The sequence below is a fragment of the Pocillopora damicornis genome, chromosome 5 (genome assembly GCF_964200805.1).
Source record: "Pocillopora damicornis chromosome 5, jaPocDami1.2, whole genome shotgun sequence".
Classification (NCBI taxonomy): Eukaryota; Metazoa; Cnidaria; class Anthozoa; order Scleractinia; family Pocilloporidae; genus Pocillopora; species Pocillopora damicornis.
Window position 1 is genome coordinate 14,663,346 of NC_142674.1, and position 14,613 is coordinate 14,677,958.

Genomic DNA, 14,613 nt, shown 5'->3' on the forward strand with positions numbered 1-14,613 from the left:
AGTTTCATGTTAATATCATCTGGGAGTTAAAGGGTTAATAAGCTCAGTGACGAATCTTTGTGAATCCTTTAGCAACATATTTCTGGCTCCAGGTACAAAAAAAGCAACGTTAACTTTTAAGAGGCGTGTTCTAAAATTGGCACGGTTACTGTGTTGTCTCGTGCAAAGTTGCGAGCAAGATCTTACCACGTTCCTTTGTTTCTACCGTGCGAAGCAGACAATGGCTGCGAAGTTACTGAGGCAAGTAACTAACACGCTGCTAACGTGTTAAAAGCTAGTTCTTTTCTTTTAACGTGCGAGCGTACCTTGTGCGTGCGTTCATCTTATTCCCCGAATCCCGTGGAGGGTCACATATATTATATAAGTCACAGTGTTCTGCTTACTATACACGTTTGTTTTGTATTATTTTGCTATTAAGTAAGTTATTTAATTCAGTTGCCTCATTAAATTGAGTTCATCACTTACAGACTGTTTAATTTGACAAAGGCAGTGCATGGATAGAGAAAGAAAATAATAACAATTAATTCAGGGAGAGTAAATTAAAAAAAAGAATAAAAATATTGATAATAAGTGAGCAAAAAATGAATTACTCGATTATGTAAACTGATCAAACACATCAATTCGATGCTCTCAGACTATTTTATTAATTAATGATGTAAAAGGAAACAAAAATGTGTTACGAAAAATTGTAGTGCGTGACAGTATGACCTTTTAGAAGCTTCGCGAGAGGTCATAGTTTGTTTATTTTAGTGTATTGCGCAAGCGTTTCGTAAAGCGGTTTATTTTTTATTCTTTCAATAATTAGACTTTGTCCCGAAAAAGTTACAGGAAAGTTTGAAGGACAAACAATGAATAAATGATTAACTAAGTGAACACATAGGGGTTTTTTGGGGCGAGTTTACCGGTAACCACACATCAGGGACCAATCACCATCACTCATCTGGGGGGAAAGAGGGGTGGGTGGAGAATTCTGGGGGGGTTTCACATGGTTTTGTCATGGAGAACATAGGAAGGGTCAGTCGTCAATAACGGAGATGAAAGAAGAGACTGTTGAAATTTGAGTTTTTCATTTATCCCATCTCCACTTCCCCCTCCCCCCTCCCTCTCCCCCTTCTTCCCTTCTTTCCTTCGTTCTTTTGGGTACCTGGTTATGCACATTACAGTTCTCTAAAAGGGTCAAAGTATTTATTGCATTGATGCGAAACGCGTAATTAAAGCTAAAATCTCACTTGAATAAGTTCAGTTTTAAAATGAACTTGATGTTATGCTTAATGTCAAACTTTAGTACTTCGAATTCTGATTTACATATCATGAACAAACACCAAGGGTCCCCAATAGGGTTCTTTAGTCGCGCGATCCCGACTTAAGTCCCGTAATCCCGACGGTTTATACCGGCCAATCCTGATCCCGATCATAAATTTTTGTTCTTCGTCCATTCGCTCAACTTGAAAGGGCCTTCTACGATGGGTGATGATATTCTCTACCAGCACTGATCTGTTGATGTCTTTGCTCACCGCGAGGCGTAAGTTTAACTCTTTTCAACCAAACGATACCATTCATTTTAGAAGTTTTCAAAGTTTTTCACGAATAACTTACGCCAGTCACGGAGACGATTTCCTTCCGTTCTAACTTCGATCTCGGATAAACATATAAGTAAAGACAGGTCAGTATCAAGGAAACGAATAAAAATGTCAACAAGTGCATAAAACAAAAAAAAAAAGGTGACGGCAATCCCATTGCTTCCGTAACAAGGGAATCTACGAAAAGTCAACTGAACACAATTTTGCTGTTGAAGCGAATACTTCCTCCAAAGCGGGAAAAATCTTCTGTGGAGATAATGAGTCTCTCGTTCCAAAGATAGAGTGACCATGATCACATCTGGTCTCGTCGTCCAGAAATGGCTTATTCGATTCTTCATCACTGCTGGGGAATCGTACTCTAATATCTCATTTTCCTCTTCGTCTGTCTTTTTTTTTTTTTTTTTTTGCTGCTCCTCGAGGTCAGACAGTTCGAAGCTGAGCGGTTGACCTGGCTGGATTTCTTTCTAATCGAGGTACGACGGGAGAGTTCCAGCTTTTGCCATCTGACGCACCGCAACACCAAAATGTTTGCGCCCAGTCCTTCATGTTCTGCATATTCTATGGTGCTATTGGTACAGGTGATATCATTTGAATACCGGTGTGGCCGACAGGATCATAGCAAGTTCGGGTACAGGATACAAAGACTTTGAATTTGTCAAAATAATACACCACCCAATGGGTTGTCCTCTTTAAGGCTTCTTTGGCTGCATTTTCAAAGTGTCTTGCGTAAATTAACACCGATCGAAGTGGATCTTTGTAATAAATGCACAACTGAGTGAGCACTCTCCACTTCTATTGTCGTAGGACTCACCAGGTTATAAACGCGTTTGTGGAAAGAAGTGAAACACGATCTCATAAACACGGCTTCGTGGGAAGCCAGGCTTTTTAGGACTTTGACGTAGAACAATCTCTGTATAAATTCTCGTCAACGGATGGCCCGGTTCTCGGTGCGTTTAAGTTATTGTTTCCCGAATCCCGCCCCTCAAAATTGCCGATTCTCATGTGCCGTTCATAGTGACAATCCCGCATCTCGCTCCTGCAAATAAGCCCAATCCCGGATCCCGGGAAACCTACTGGGGACCCTCAACACCTGCAAAGATTTTTGGTATTTGGACAAACCACTATGGGAAAGGTAAAATGAAAATTGTAAATTAAAACTGAATTTGAGATGACACAAACAAAATTATCCACACCCTACCCCCCTCTCCCTTCCCCTTCCCCTTCATGGCAAGTAAAATGACCGGTCTCTAAGGAGAGGAAGTCAATGAAATATCCAAAAGATACTTACACGGAGCTAATGTTTCCGTGTAAATGTTTTGAAAATTGAGAAAAGAAGAAAACAGTCACAAATTAATACAACATTGAGTGACCAGGACTTGATCATTGCAATTGCAGTTAAAAATAAACACATCCAAAATTTAAAAAAAAAAAGGGAAAGGAAAACAAAACAAAACAAAACAGAGAACAACTCAAATGGAAAGTGGAGCAAGGCATACTATGTAGTCAGTAGTAACAACAGTAAGAACAAAAATCATTTTTCCTATTTGGTCCATATTAAAGTTGCTGTTATAATTTCGTTGATATGGGGAAAAAAGGGAGAGATTGAAAAGGACTATCTGTTTGTATCTTGACATGGTAAGTACAGGCTGACTTGAGTAAAAGTACTGTTAGCCATCAGCCCAGTGGAAAGGTGATTGCAATATAAGACAGAAGTGTTCGTAAAAACACACTTACAGCACTGTTGTTCATCTGAATTATCACCACAGTTATTTACTCGATTACAATAAAGATGTTTGACGAGACACTTTCCATTTCCACAGGTGAACTCATAGTTCTCACACTTTCCTGTATAGATATGCGAGTAACGTCAATAATTATACATTAGAATTACTATGAAAAGTCTGATTGGTCGAGAGCTAACTCAATCAATATACGATAGCGTGCTTATTTGGCATAATAAATGCAATCTCTGCAACGGATATTCCAATCAGGATATTACATACTGCCTAGTTTCCTCGACCTTCGTCCGTTTAGTGTTCTCAAATTTTCTGCAAACTTAGAGAGAAATATCCTCTTTTTGCAGATTATTCGAAAAATGGGATCAATATTTGTTTCTGGGCAACCGAGCTCGATATCGATTTGTCGTACTCGATTACCATTCCTGCTAGATAAGCAAACGACGTTTGATAATCGAGCTCGATAACTACAAGTCGAGCTCGATCACTAATCGAGTACGATTACTAATCGAGCTCGACTTGTAGTTATCGAGCTCGATTATCAAACGTCGTTTGCTTATCGAGCAGGAATGGTAATCGAGTACGATATCGAGCTCGGTTGCCCAGAAACAAATATTGATCCGAAAAATGCATGTAATACAGCAATTATTAAATAACTCATTTCCGAATTGTTAAGGGCGTGTAACTGGTACCGAATTTATCACATCCCAAAGAGGCTTGGTGAACATAGCAATACCGTCCGGAGAAACTTCGAACTTCTCCGCGATTACGGTAGACAAACTGAGAAAATATCTTTCCGATCGGGGAATTCAGATGAGTGATAAGAGAAGAGAGAAGGGCTGAAAGTTTTAAAGTTGTGTAAAAATGTGTAAAAAATCGAAGAGGTCGTGGAATCTTTTGAGTGGAAGTTAGAGAAAAAGCTCCACGCAAACGAGGGGCAACCTCCTCATCCCTTTTTTTTTTTGGGTTCTTGGTCTCAAAAATTTTTCAAAATACCAGAGTTCACATTTGTATGACAACTTAGTTGGGAAAGATGACCACTCAGTCGAGAACCTCAGAACATTTAAGTGCCACTCTCGCTAAGAGCGGTCCTCTCGACTTCCCGTCGGAAAAAAGTTTTCTTTTATTTTTTGCCCATGAAAAGGGTTTAGGACACATGTTTCAAAAATAGTTTAGTTGTTTTCCAATTCTCTTTTTTTGCATCGCCACAAACCAAAAATCATTTTTGGCCAGGCCACCCCTGTGAACAGCGATCGAAAGTGTCAATTTCAAAGATTTTGTCTAGCGCGCAGCGACTGCAACAATGTAGCTCACGGAATTCTATCTTGCTACAAGTTACAAGGTGTATTCAGTTAGTTCACAAACAAAATATGGAAACTTCAACTGAAACATTTTTCATGCCAGCGTGATCAGAGGAGACCCTGCTCTTCGACCTTAATTTGCATATCAAAAATTCATTACTTTGTACGAAAAAATTCTCAAAATGCAGGCGTTAATCGGGCCGAAAAAGCATATCAGTGCATAGTTTATACACCAATGAGGTCACGGATTGCCTCAAACTCGCGGGTATATCTCTAGCTTCCATCCACCAACTTCTTAAAAACAGTGCAAATCCATGTGTTTGCTCAATAGCTCCTATCGGAGTTGAGCACGCGAAATCAGCGGTCTCCGGATGAGCTTACGCCAAAACGAGGCTATCGGGTCTAGCTCGCTCTAAAGTACAAGGAAGCAGAGAGGGTAATTAGTAGTAGCTTGGTATTTACATAATATTTTCTCGAGTTTTTAGTTTCTTTATCCATGGTGAAACATTGCATAGCTTTTGGGTGTCAAAACCGAAGTTCCAAAGCGGAATGCAAGGACTTATCATGGCATTCGCTGCCGCTGTCAAACAAGAATTTGCTGGCACAATGGCTCGTGAAACTGCGCCGAGAGAACACTCCGGTAAACAAAAACTCTTATGTCTGTAGTCAGCATTTTGAAGCTAATTGCTTCATAAAACCAATGGGAGGACAAAGAATTCGCTTGAAGCCAGATTCCTTACCGACAAAGTTTATATTTACTGTTGAAAAACCAAAGAGGAAAGAGCCCGCTTATCTAGCAACGTTGAACACAAAGAAAACAAAAATAGAGAAATCGCAGCAGCATTCAGCCCCCGAACCGATAAACATTGAAAACACCGATTTTAAATCTGTGTCAGATGGTATGGAAACTGAACATCTCGAAAGTGAAGGTTTATTTCAAATTGTAGATGAAAACTGGGAACATCAACTTCAGTTAAAGAATGACGAAATCTCATGTTTACTTGAGAAATGGCAAACTAAGGAGCGCGAACTGAACAAAAAAATACAAGAGCTGGAGAATCAACTTGAAGAAGAAAGAAGTGCCAGAAAGGAGCTGGAATTATTAATCGAGAAGAAAGCCTTCAGCATCGAAACTGTAAAGGAAAATGATAAATTATTAAGATTTTACACTGGATTTGAAAACTATGAAGTGTTTTCAATGGTTCTTGACTTTCTGGGGAGGGAGACAGCTGATCACTTGGACTACCAAAACACGGAAAATTTAAGAGAAATCAAGCACAAATATAAACCTGGGCCAAGTAGGGCTTTGAATATCGAAAATGAATTTTTTCTGGTACTTTGTCGTTTGAAAGTGAGGTTGCTTGAAGAAGACTTATCACTCAGATTTGGAGTTTCCCAGAGTGTGGTTTCCCAAATTATTAATACCTGGATCAAGTTTATTTATTTCAGATTCAAAGAACTTGATGTATTTCCTTCCAAAGAGATTGTTAAATTACACCTGCCTGAATGTTTTTGCAAAAAGTATTCAACAACTACTCTAATAATTGATGCTACAGAGATATACATTGAAAAGCCAAACAACCCAGAGGCTCAACAAGTAACATTTTCTTCATACAAAAAAAGCAACACCCTGAAAGCCTTGGTTGGTATTGTACCAAAAGGGGGATTTCATTTGTTTCAACCCTGTATGGTGGCAGTTTTTGGATATGACTGTGTCGAAACAAACCGAAAGCTTTGCTGCTGACATTCTTGAAATCTTTGTTGGATTCATTGTCGTTAGCTTTTCTTTCAATAAAGTAAGACACGATATTCTGAATATTAAATGAAGGGACATCGTCCTTCGCGTCAACCAGCGAAACCCATTGTGCAGATCCAGGGAAATCACAATTGACGGTCGCCGTTTGCTCCAGTGGTTTACTTGCCGCCAAGTGTTGCCTCTTCTCCGTAAAATTATTCTCCCAACCATTTTTATATAACTGATGACCCTGCGGCAGGTAAAACAAATCGATATAGAACTTATGCTTCGATATTCCCTTCAAGCAATGGCAATAATTATAAGGGACAAAAAATATTGCAATCTGTGTACCTTTGAGATAACTCAGCCTTCGTCGCTTCAGACCGTGCACTACCATCTTTAGCCGTCCCTTTGCGGAATGACAACCATTCTTTGAGTCTTTATTTAGTAATATGCCGTGGGCAATTACCACTTATCAACTGCACTTTCTCCTCAGCGGAAAAAAAGGCCGCTTGTGGAAGATTTGTGGAACACTCCATAAGTTTTCCTTGACCCGATAGCCTCGCTTTGATGTTTACTGGATTGTTTGGGTGGCGTGCTCAACTCCGATAAGAGCTATTGCGCGTTGCGCTCGTGTCAAAGATCATTTGCATGATTCTTCGAATTGACCAAGATCTCCTTTTGACAGTTCAAACTTCGTTCGTTTATCTTCTACGTTGAGGATTTTAGGTTTTCACAGCAACTGAATGGAGATTAGATGCCGAGTTGTCCTAAAACGTTGCGTAAACGTGATCAGTCATAACGCTTGCGCGCTTGCGTGACTTACAAAGTAGACAAAGGTGATCGGAAGGCGCCTTCTCGATAATATACGTTGAAATATCAGGCCATGAACTGTGCACAGCGTGGAGAAGATCAAAATTAAAGAATAAAATTGGCACTCTGGTCATAACAGACATATCGCGCGGCTTGAAAGGACACAAAAACAAGTTAAAATAGGTTGCAGTGTTTATGTTTACAAAACAACACGCATACACTCTGAAATAATTCCTGCAATTTCTCCCGAGATTTAGCATACGGAACCCGATGAACTAACCCTCCTTTCCGCAGATTTGTTCCATCACTAATGATGTTACGCTCTTATGGACCACAACGTTTTTGAGGGAGAAACTCGACATTTCTCTGCGACCATCAAAATCAACTGGACAAACCCAGCTTGATATATTGCGTGACGTGATTGTGCAAATCTTTCCCCTTGCCATATGGCCGTTAGTGTAACAAATTAGAATCGAAAGTTATTAAAATGGACTGAATTACATTTTAATGAGAATTTTAACTTTTAAAAAGGTTTACTTGATTCGTAGAAAGCAAAGATTGGGGTGGCTTTGGATATTTAAGCCCTGATTTCTCTCCTGGGACGACGTATCGAGTTATTTGAAGTACTACCAGCTATCCAGCGAAATCCTCGATTACAAGTTAATTTTGTTTCGTTACGGTCAGTTTGACCACGATATGGAAAAAGATATAACAGTTATCGGTATGTTCTGAACACTTTAAGAAGCATTAGAAATGCGATGAAAGTGCTTGTTCACAGCCACAGCACAAGGGAAAATGTGAGGCAGTAAAAGAAAGCCAGACTGACTGGAGATGTTTTTGAAGTTTTCGGAATTTAAGTTGCATTCGTATCACATGAGTAATATATTTGCAATTTCTCGAGAGTGAAGGCTATTATTTAACTAAAAATTGGTTCGTAAGTGCCTATCTGGGCTATCTGCAATAGCAGACAAAACCAGAATTCTCTTGACAAAATCAAAGGACAAATTGTGTCATGACGAATTTTTGTCTTGATTTTTGCATCCGCTTAAAACTTCAAAACTGTCAAATTTCGTCAGAGCTTGATCTGCTCATGAGACCAGCTGGCATAGTTTACCAATGGCTGCGCTTTACATTTTTGTTAATTTTTTTTTTTATTTGACATAGGACCCTTCGGCCAGGATGGTTTTTCAGTACCTTTACCTCAACTTTCATTCTTTTTTCAGTTTTTTCGTAGATTTGAAATGTTGCTGGTGTTGCATAACAGTTTAAGACACGTCAACCGTTGAGTGTTTTCAGTGAGAGTCATCAGCAGAGTACTCGTTATGATTCCTTAAGTTATGTTCCTCGCCAGTTATTACCTCCCTTTGCTCTTCTTCGAATTTGCTATTAGCTCTACGGCAGAATTTCAACTTAAAACAGAAAATCGTTTGTCCATAGGAAATCGAAGATAGACAGGTCTTCCAGGTTACGATTACTTTTCTAATACAAAGCATCTGAGCAACGAACCACATTGTGGTTAGTCTTATTTTTTTTCTTATTTTTTGTGTTACAACTTCTAGAAATTCTTGAGAAAACTTATATTTTCGCGCCGCTAAGTGAGCACCTAGCCTCGCTCTCACGCGAGAATTCGATGCAGGCACTCAACGATTCTGAAATGGGTTATTTGGTTTTCGCATGAGATCATAAATCATCAAACCTTGTGTCTGTGTTAATAACTCAGACCTCGATGGGTTTTCGTTTTCATAATTTATTTTATCCTGCTCAAGCTCACCCAATGATTGCTTATTGAAAGACATGCAACATTGAGCCTCTGCTCGTAAGACAAAGGAAATGAAGAACCAAAAACTGAAAGTCAAGACATGGTGGTGCACAATGCAACGTTCAGTTTGACTCTCCAATTATTAATAACCATTAGCCTCCTTTTGGTGCTAAAATAGTCTTGGATATTAGTCCGCGGACATGGTTTGTTCGAGAATAAACAGATTTCTGAAAGCAAAGTTTGAAAAATGTGAGATTCTAAGAGCAACGATGTCCAGGGACAAATAGATTATCATATTGTTTCGGAGAAAAATACAGGCTACTGAGTTTTTTATCCGTTAAATAGTTTTGCTGCGCTCAACAGCACATAGGTGAAGCGTACTCAATCGACCTCATCTCCTGAAGAAAACTGGCAGAATGCAGTCACAACGTCGCGATCCACACCGAGGTGACCACATCGTGAGACAAACAATTATATTTCCCTTTGAAGTGTTATTTACCGCTACTAATAGCCTATTCTACGACATATCTGTTTATTGTTATCAAATTACTGTTGTTACAGCGGTGCCACCTTATAAAATTTAACCCACATTGTCTTCAGAAAGTAGAAGGTTGCTGCTTACCCTTAGCCTTGCCTCTTTTTTTTATTTTCTATTTTTTTTTGTTTGTTTAATAATGAATGAACTTTTACGTAGGTTTAAGGGCTTACAATCATAACATTTGTTAGGAAAAGGCAAGAAGTTTAAAAAAGGGCATTTGGAAATTAAAAGAGGGTTGATAAGGAAAAAGGAAGGGACACCATACTACGTTCAAAAGAGTTTCTATGAATTTCGATCAGCTTTCTTGACATAAGGCAAAGGAAATAATGATAAAAAAATGAAATCTAAGAAAAACTAGTTGGATTTAATTTTCTTGTTTTTATCCTCCCTATCAAGCAGGAGGAAATCAGCTAAATTTTCTTTTGTTATGCCGCAGTAAACAAGAACTAGCAGGTGATGCATCACTCGGGAAGCCAACAAATGGACATCAGCCGAGAAGACGCCCAAAAAAAGACCTACATTGACCAATTGATGAATGACACAGGATGCAGAATTGAACAACTAGCAATTGCAGTGGAAGACAGAGAAAGGTGGAGGGAGAGTGTCATGGAATACCGAGCAAACTCGACCTGATGATGATGATGATGCCTCATTCTTTTTCATTATTCCGATAAAAAACCCTTTTTCATACTTCAATCATGTTTAATTGTCCCTGATGGCTACATGTGAACCACTTAAAAAGACTAAAAACCACTTATACGACAGTTGGTTAATGCTGTCATTGTATCAGTACGTATTGATATGACACGTAAATAGATCACAATCTGAATTTAAAGTACTTACGGCCAGCTGATTCGTCCAGGTGAAACATGAAAGAAAACAAAAACTTATTGAAATGGTCTACTAGTATTACGATTAATTTTGATATTCAATTAAGGCAATGTCAATGGATGATTTCTAAAATTATTAATTTCAAAGTAATACATCAACGATAAAATAGCTCAATACATCACATAAATTAATACTGCCTCATTCAACAAATTTCGGTTTACTTCATTCGTTGTTAAAGTGATTGTAGCCATCACAAGAATCTTGTCCATAACATCGAAGCTCTGTATCCAAAGATGGACGGATGCAAAATTCATTGCATGTAACGTGCGTCAAAGTTTATATTTATATTTCTCTGTTCTGGAGATGTTATTGTAAATGTGGGGTTCTCGGTAAACAATTCTTTTTTCTTTCTCTCTCTCTCTCTCTCTCTCTTTTTTTTTTTTTTTTTTTTTTTTTTTTCAAAAAAGCATTTGTTATTATAACTTATTTTGACATTACTTTAGGAGTGGGATAGGTTCAGCCCACAACAAATGTAAAAAGAAAAATACTCACTGCATTTTTCGTCTGATCCATCGCTACAGTCCCGGCGTAAGTTGCAGCGTCGAACCGCATCGATACACTTTTCTTGATTTGCACAAGCAAACTGGTGGTCTTTACAAGTTACAAGATGATCAAAAGAATCACACGAATCGTGACCAATTGTTTACAGTATATGTCTTTACACAATCACTTTGACTGTGAAGGTTGCGTCTCACCTCACGCTCGCGCTGTAAGTATTGAGAATCTTGTGATATGAAAGGGCACTTCGCAGCTTACTTTTAAAATTTTTATTTTTTTCCCTCTTGCTTTATATATATACATATATATATATATATATATATATATATTTTTTTTTTTTTTTTTTTTTTTTTTTGTGATTGAAACTGTGCAGTTACATTTCATTACAGATCACGTTTGTTAACTTTTTAACTTCGAAGGAGTGGCGATTGGTCATTTTTTTCTGTTTACCCTTTTAATTTTACTAAATTCTCATAAAATAAACTTCTTATTGAGATATAGTTTTCCATGGTTTTCTTTCTTTTCTCTCGAAGGCTCCAACGAAAGTTTAGAGTGGGCTTTGCCGGATATATGTTCTTAATGACATCATACTCCTGACTTTGCTTTATTGCAAAATGGTTTTCCCTTTATGTACTGACCTACATGTATTTTCCATGACGTTTTTAAATAAAGCTATCCCCCGTGGTATACTGTTATGCTTGCGTTCTGTCAATTTGCCGATAACATGAGTGAGACTTTTATGTTTAATGATGCCTTAGCCAAGCAGAACATCACCGTTAGACTGTGTTTTCTTAAAAAACTTATTTCCTTGGAAATGATTAAAGTAGTAATTTAACATACAAAACAACGGAGTAACATACTCGCAGATGTGCATGGAACGGCTACCAGTGTGAGCAATAGAACAGCCTGAGGATTCATGACAATCTCCATGGAAACAAAAAGTAATAAAGAAAGTAATTAAAAAAAAGGATTGTAGGGCGTCGAATCGTTCCTTGTTTAGGTAAGGAATAAATTAAGTAATTCGCCGACTGTTGCGTTACCAAATCAATCATTCTTACCGATAACAGTAAAGAAAAACTGGTAATAAAAAACGATTGAAATTATAGAATTCTTGGCGGAATTTCAATCTTTTTTTTAATGAGAAGGTGATATTATTTCCTTGAGAAATCAAATTTCCAACAAACAGTTACCGAGAAAACACGTCTTCAAATCTAGATAAATGTGGCCGACAGAAAGCTCCAATTTTCAGTTTGAAACTGTCCACATTAGCATATTTATTTAAAGGAAATGAATGTTGTTCCGTTTTCAAAATCCATCTTGTTATGAGCTGAACGGACCATAGGTGTGTGGAATTGACAAGGACTCAAACAAAGCTTATAGCTTTTCAAAGAAAGATCTTTTCACTACTTTCTTTCCTTGAAAATGAATTTAAACGCATTTGTGGCAGTTTCTAAGGATCATGGTGATACCATCTCCCACAAGTTCCCTTGTAATTATTTTAAAGGAACTAAAGATTGCAAAGGTGTAATGTTTGATCAACACTCTTTGGAATTTTTCAAGTACCATATTTTCTTGCGTAAGAGCCCTCCCCCGAATAAGCCTCCACTCTTTGGGCCAAAATGTCAAATAAGACCCCTACCCTCAAATATGTGCCCCTCCCACTCCCCTCCTCACTTTCTCAATTAGTAGGGATATAAAAAAAAGGCTTTTTCTATTGCCAATTTATTTATTTTTAACCCGTATTTAAAGCGGAAACAGAAACAAGAATAATAGTGTCTTTTACACTCCAGTTATCCCTATATCCGTGTTCTTCCAGAGTTCGTCTATTTGCATTATCTATGCGCTTGAATTTTTTTCTATTGCTCCGCTCTTAGTAAATGGTCTTAACTTCCCAGGCACAACCAGACCATTCTCGAGGATCAGTAACTTCTACGATTATAAAGTTATTGGTATGCGTTTAGATAAAACAGTTGATGAGGAATTATAGCTCAATCAAAAATGTGACCAACAGGCTTTAAACTGCTTCAATTTGTAAGTTACAGTTACATTACCGCTGTCATCTTTTTTTAAGCAAACAAGTCTTTCCCCTTGAAAGATGTTGATATCGACATAACGTCTTCGTGGATTATGTGGCATACTTCTTGTTGTATTTCTATTTGAGACTTAGCCATATAAAGTTACAATAACGTTGAAAAAAAAAACTTAATAAGCGCCCCTCTCGATTAAGCGCCTTTCTTCAAATAAGCACTTCCCCCCCTTCCCCCCCCCCCCCCCGTAGTCAGAAAAGGGGGATTCTGACGTATTTGAAAAAAACCTTGACTTTAATAATCGTTTGTCTCACGATGTAATCACTTGAGGTGTAGATCGCGACGTTTCGGCTGCTTCCTACTGGTCTTCATCAGGCGATGAGGTCGACTGCTCACGCGTTACCATTTGTATCACGGCGATCGAAACGTCGCCATCTACATCTCAAGTGACTACATCGAGAGACAAACTATTAAACAGTTTATTATTACTTGCCACCACGATGAGCAATAACCTCTTTTACCGGATATTGACCTGAAGTATGGGCGCAGAGCCCGATTTCGGCAGTTATTGCAAACCTCTACATGGAGGTATTTGAAGAACAAGCAATAGAATCCACAACACAGAAACCCAAGATCTGGAAGCACTACGTTGATGAAACCATCACCATCCTAGATCGCAGTTATCTCGGCTGTCTCTTACAGCATCTCAACAACCAACAACCTACCATCCGATTCACCATGGAAACTGAGAAAGACAACAAGATCGTCTTTCTCGAATCGTGAGTTACGAGGGAACCATACAGACGCCTGACCAACAGTGTCTACAGAAAATCAACTCACACAAATCAGTACTTAGCGCATGATTCACACCACCCTCAATAAGAAATACGCGGTATTGTTAAGTGTTTGCATGACCGGGCGAAGCGTCTCGCGAAAAAATCATCAGTCATCAAGGAACTGAGACATTTATCATCAGTTCTTGTTTCTAACGGTTTTCCCTCCTTTGTACAGAATATTACGAAAACAAGAAACTCCTCCCTAAGCCGAGGGCCTGTGACGTAGTTCAAGTCTTCAGCGTTTTGCCCTATGTAAAAGGTGTATCAGAGCCTCTTCGCCGTTGCCTAAAACAGCAAGCCATCTGCGCAGTCTTCAAGTCCGAGACGACAATTACATTTAGTACGATCAAAGGACATTGTAAATCCAGCTAGGTAGGACAGTGTGGTTTACACGATTCCCTGTGAATGCGGCAAAACATTGGTGAAATGGGAAGACCTAAGCAAGTGAGGAGAAAAGAACACGAGAGGGATATACGTTTAGCCTGTACCCAGACCTCCGCCGTTTCTGCGCGCGCCAACAACTTGGAAATTTATTGATCGAGACTCACACTGGTACACCAGAAGAGTCAAGGAAGCTATTCACATGAGACTTCTCCCTGATAACATCAACAAGGATAATGGAATCGAAATTTGTGAAGCATGGATACTAACGATCAAGAAACACAAGGGGAGACCTGTTCGACAGCAGACCGCCAGGGGAACAACTTGGGGTCGGACCTCTCATCATCATCATCACCGTCACTGTGCTCTAAAAGAGGATCAGTATCTCCAAACTCATCCATTCTAAAGTAAAATATCTATTATTTCAAAATGAAAGTCAGTGAAAAAAACCAACCCAAATTTTGAAATAAAAAAGACGTCCAACACCCTCAAGGCTGACCGCACAATTCACAGAGTAA

The 14,613-nt window shown here is 38.7% G+C and overlaps 1 protein-coding gene and 1 long non-coding RNA gene across 2 annotated transcripts in view; both read left to right on the forward strand.

Annotated features, from left to right (window-relative positions):
- LOC149045516 (uncharacterized) overlaps positions 1 to 14,613 on the forward strand; it is a 169,302-nt gene that overhangs the window by 132,222 nt on the left and 22,467 nt on the right. The window lies entirely within an intron of this gene.
- LOC149045528 (uncharacterized) lies at positions 4,824 to 6,430 on the forward strand. The gene has a single exon (XM_089208398.1). It carries the CDS (start codon positions 5,114 to 5,116, stop codon positions 6,359 to 6,361), a length of 1,248 nt encoding a protein of 415 aa, XP_089064524.1. The 5' UTR covers positions 4,824 to 5,113; the 3' UTR covers positions 6,362 to 6,430.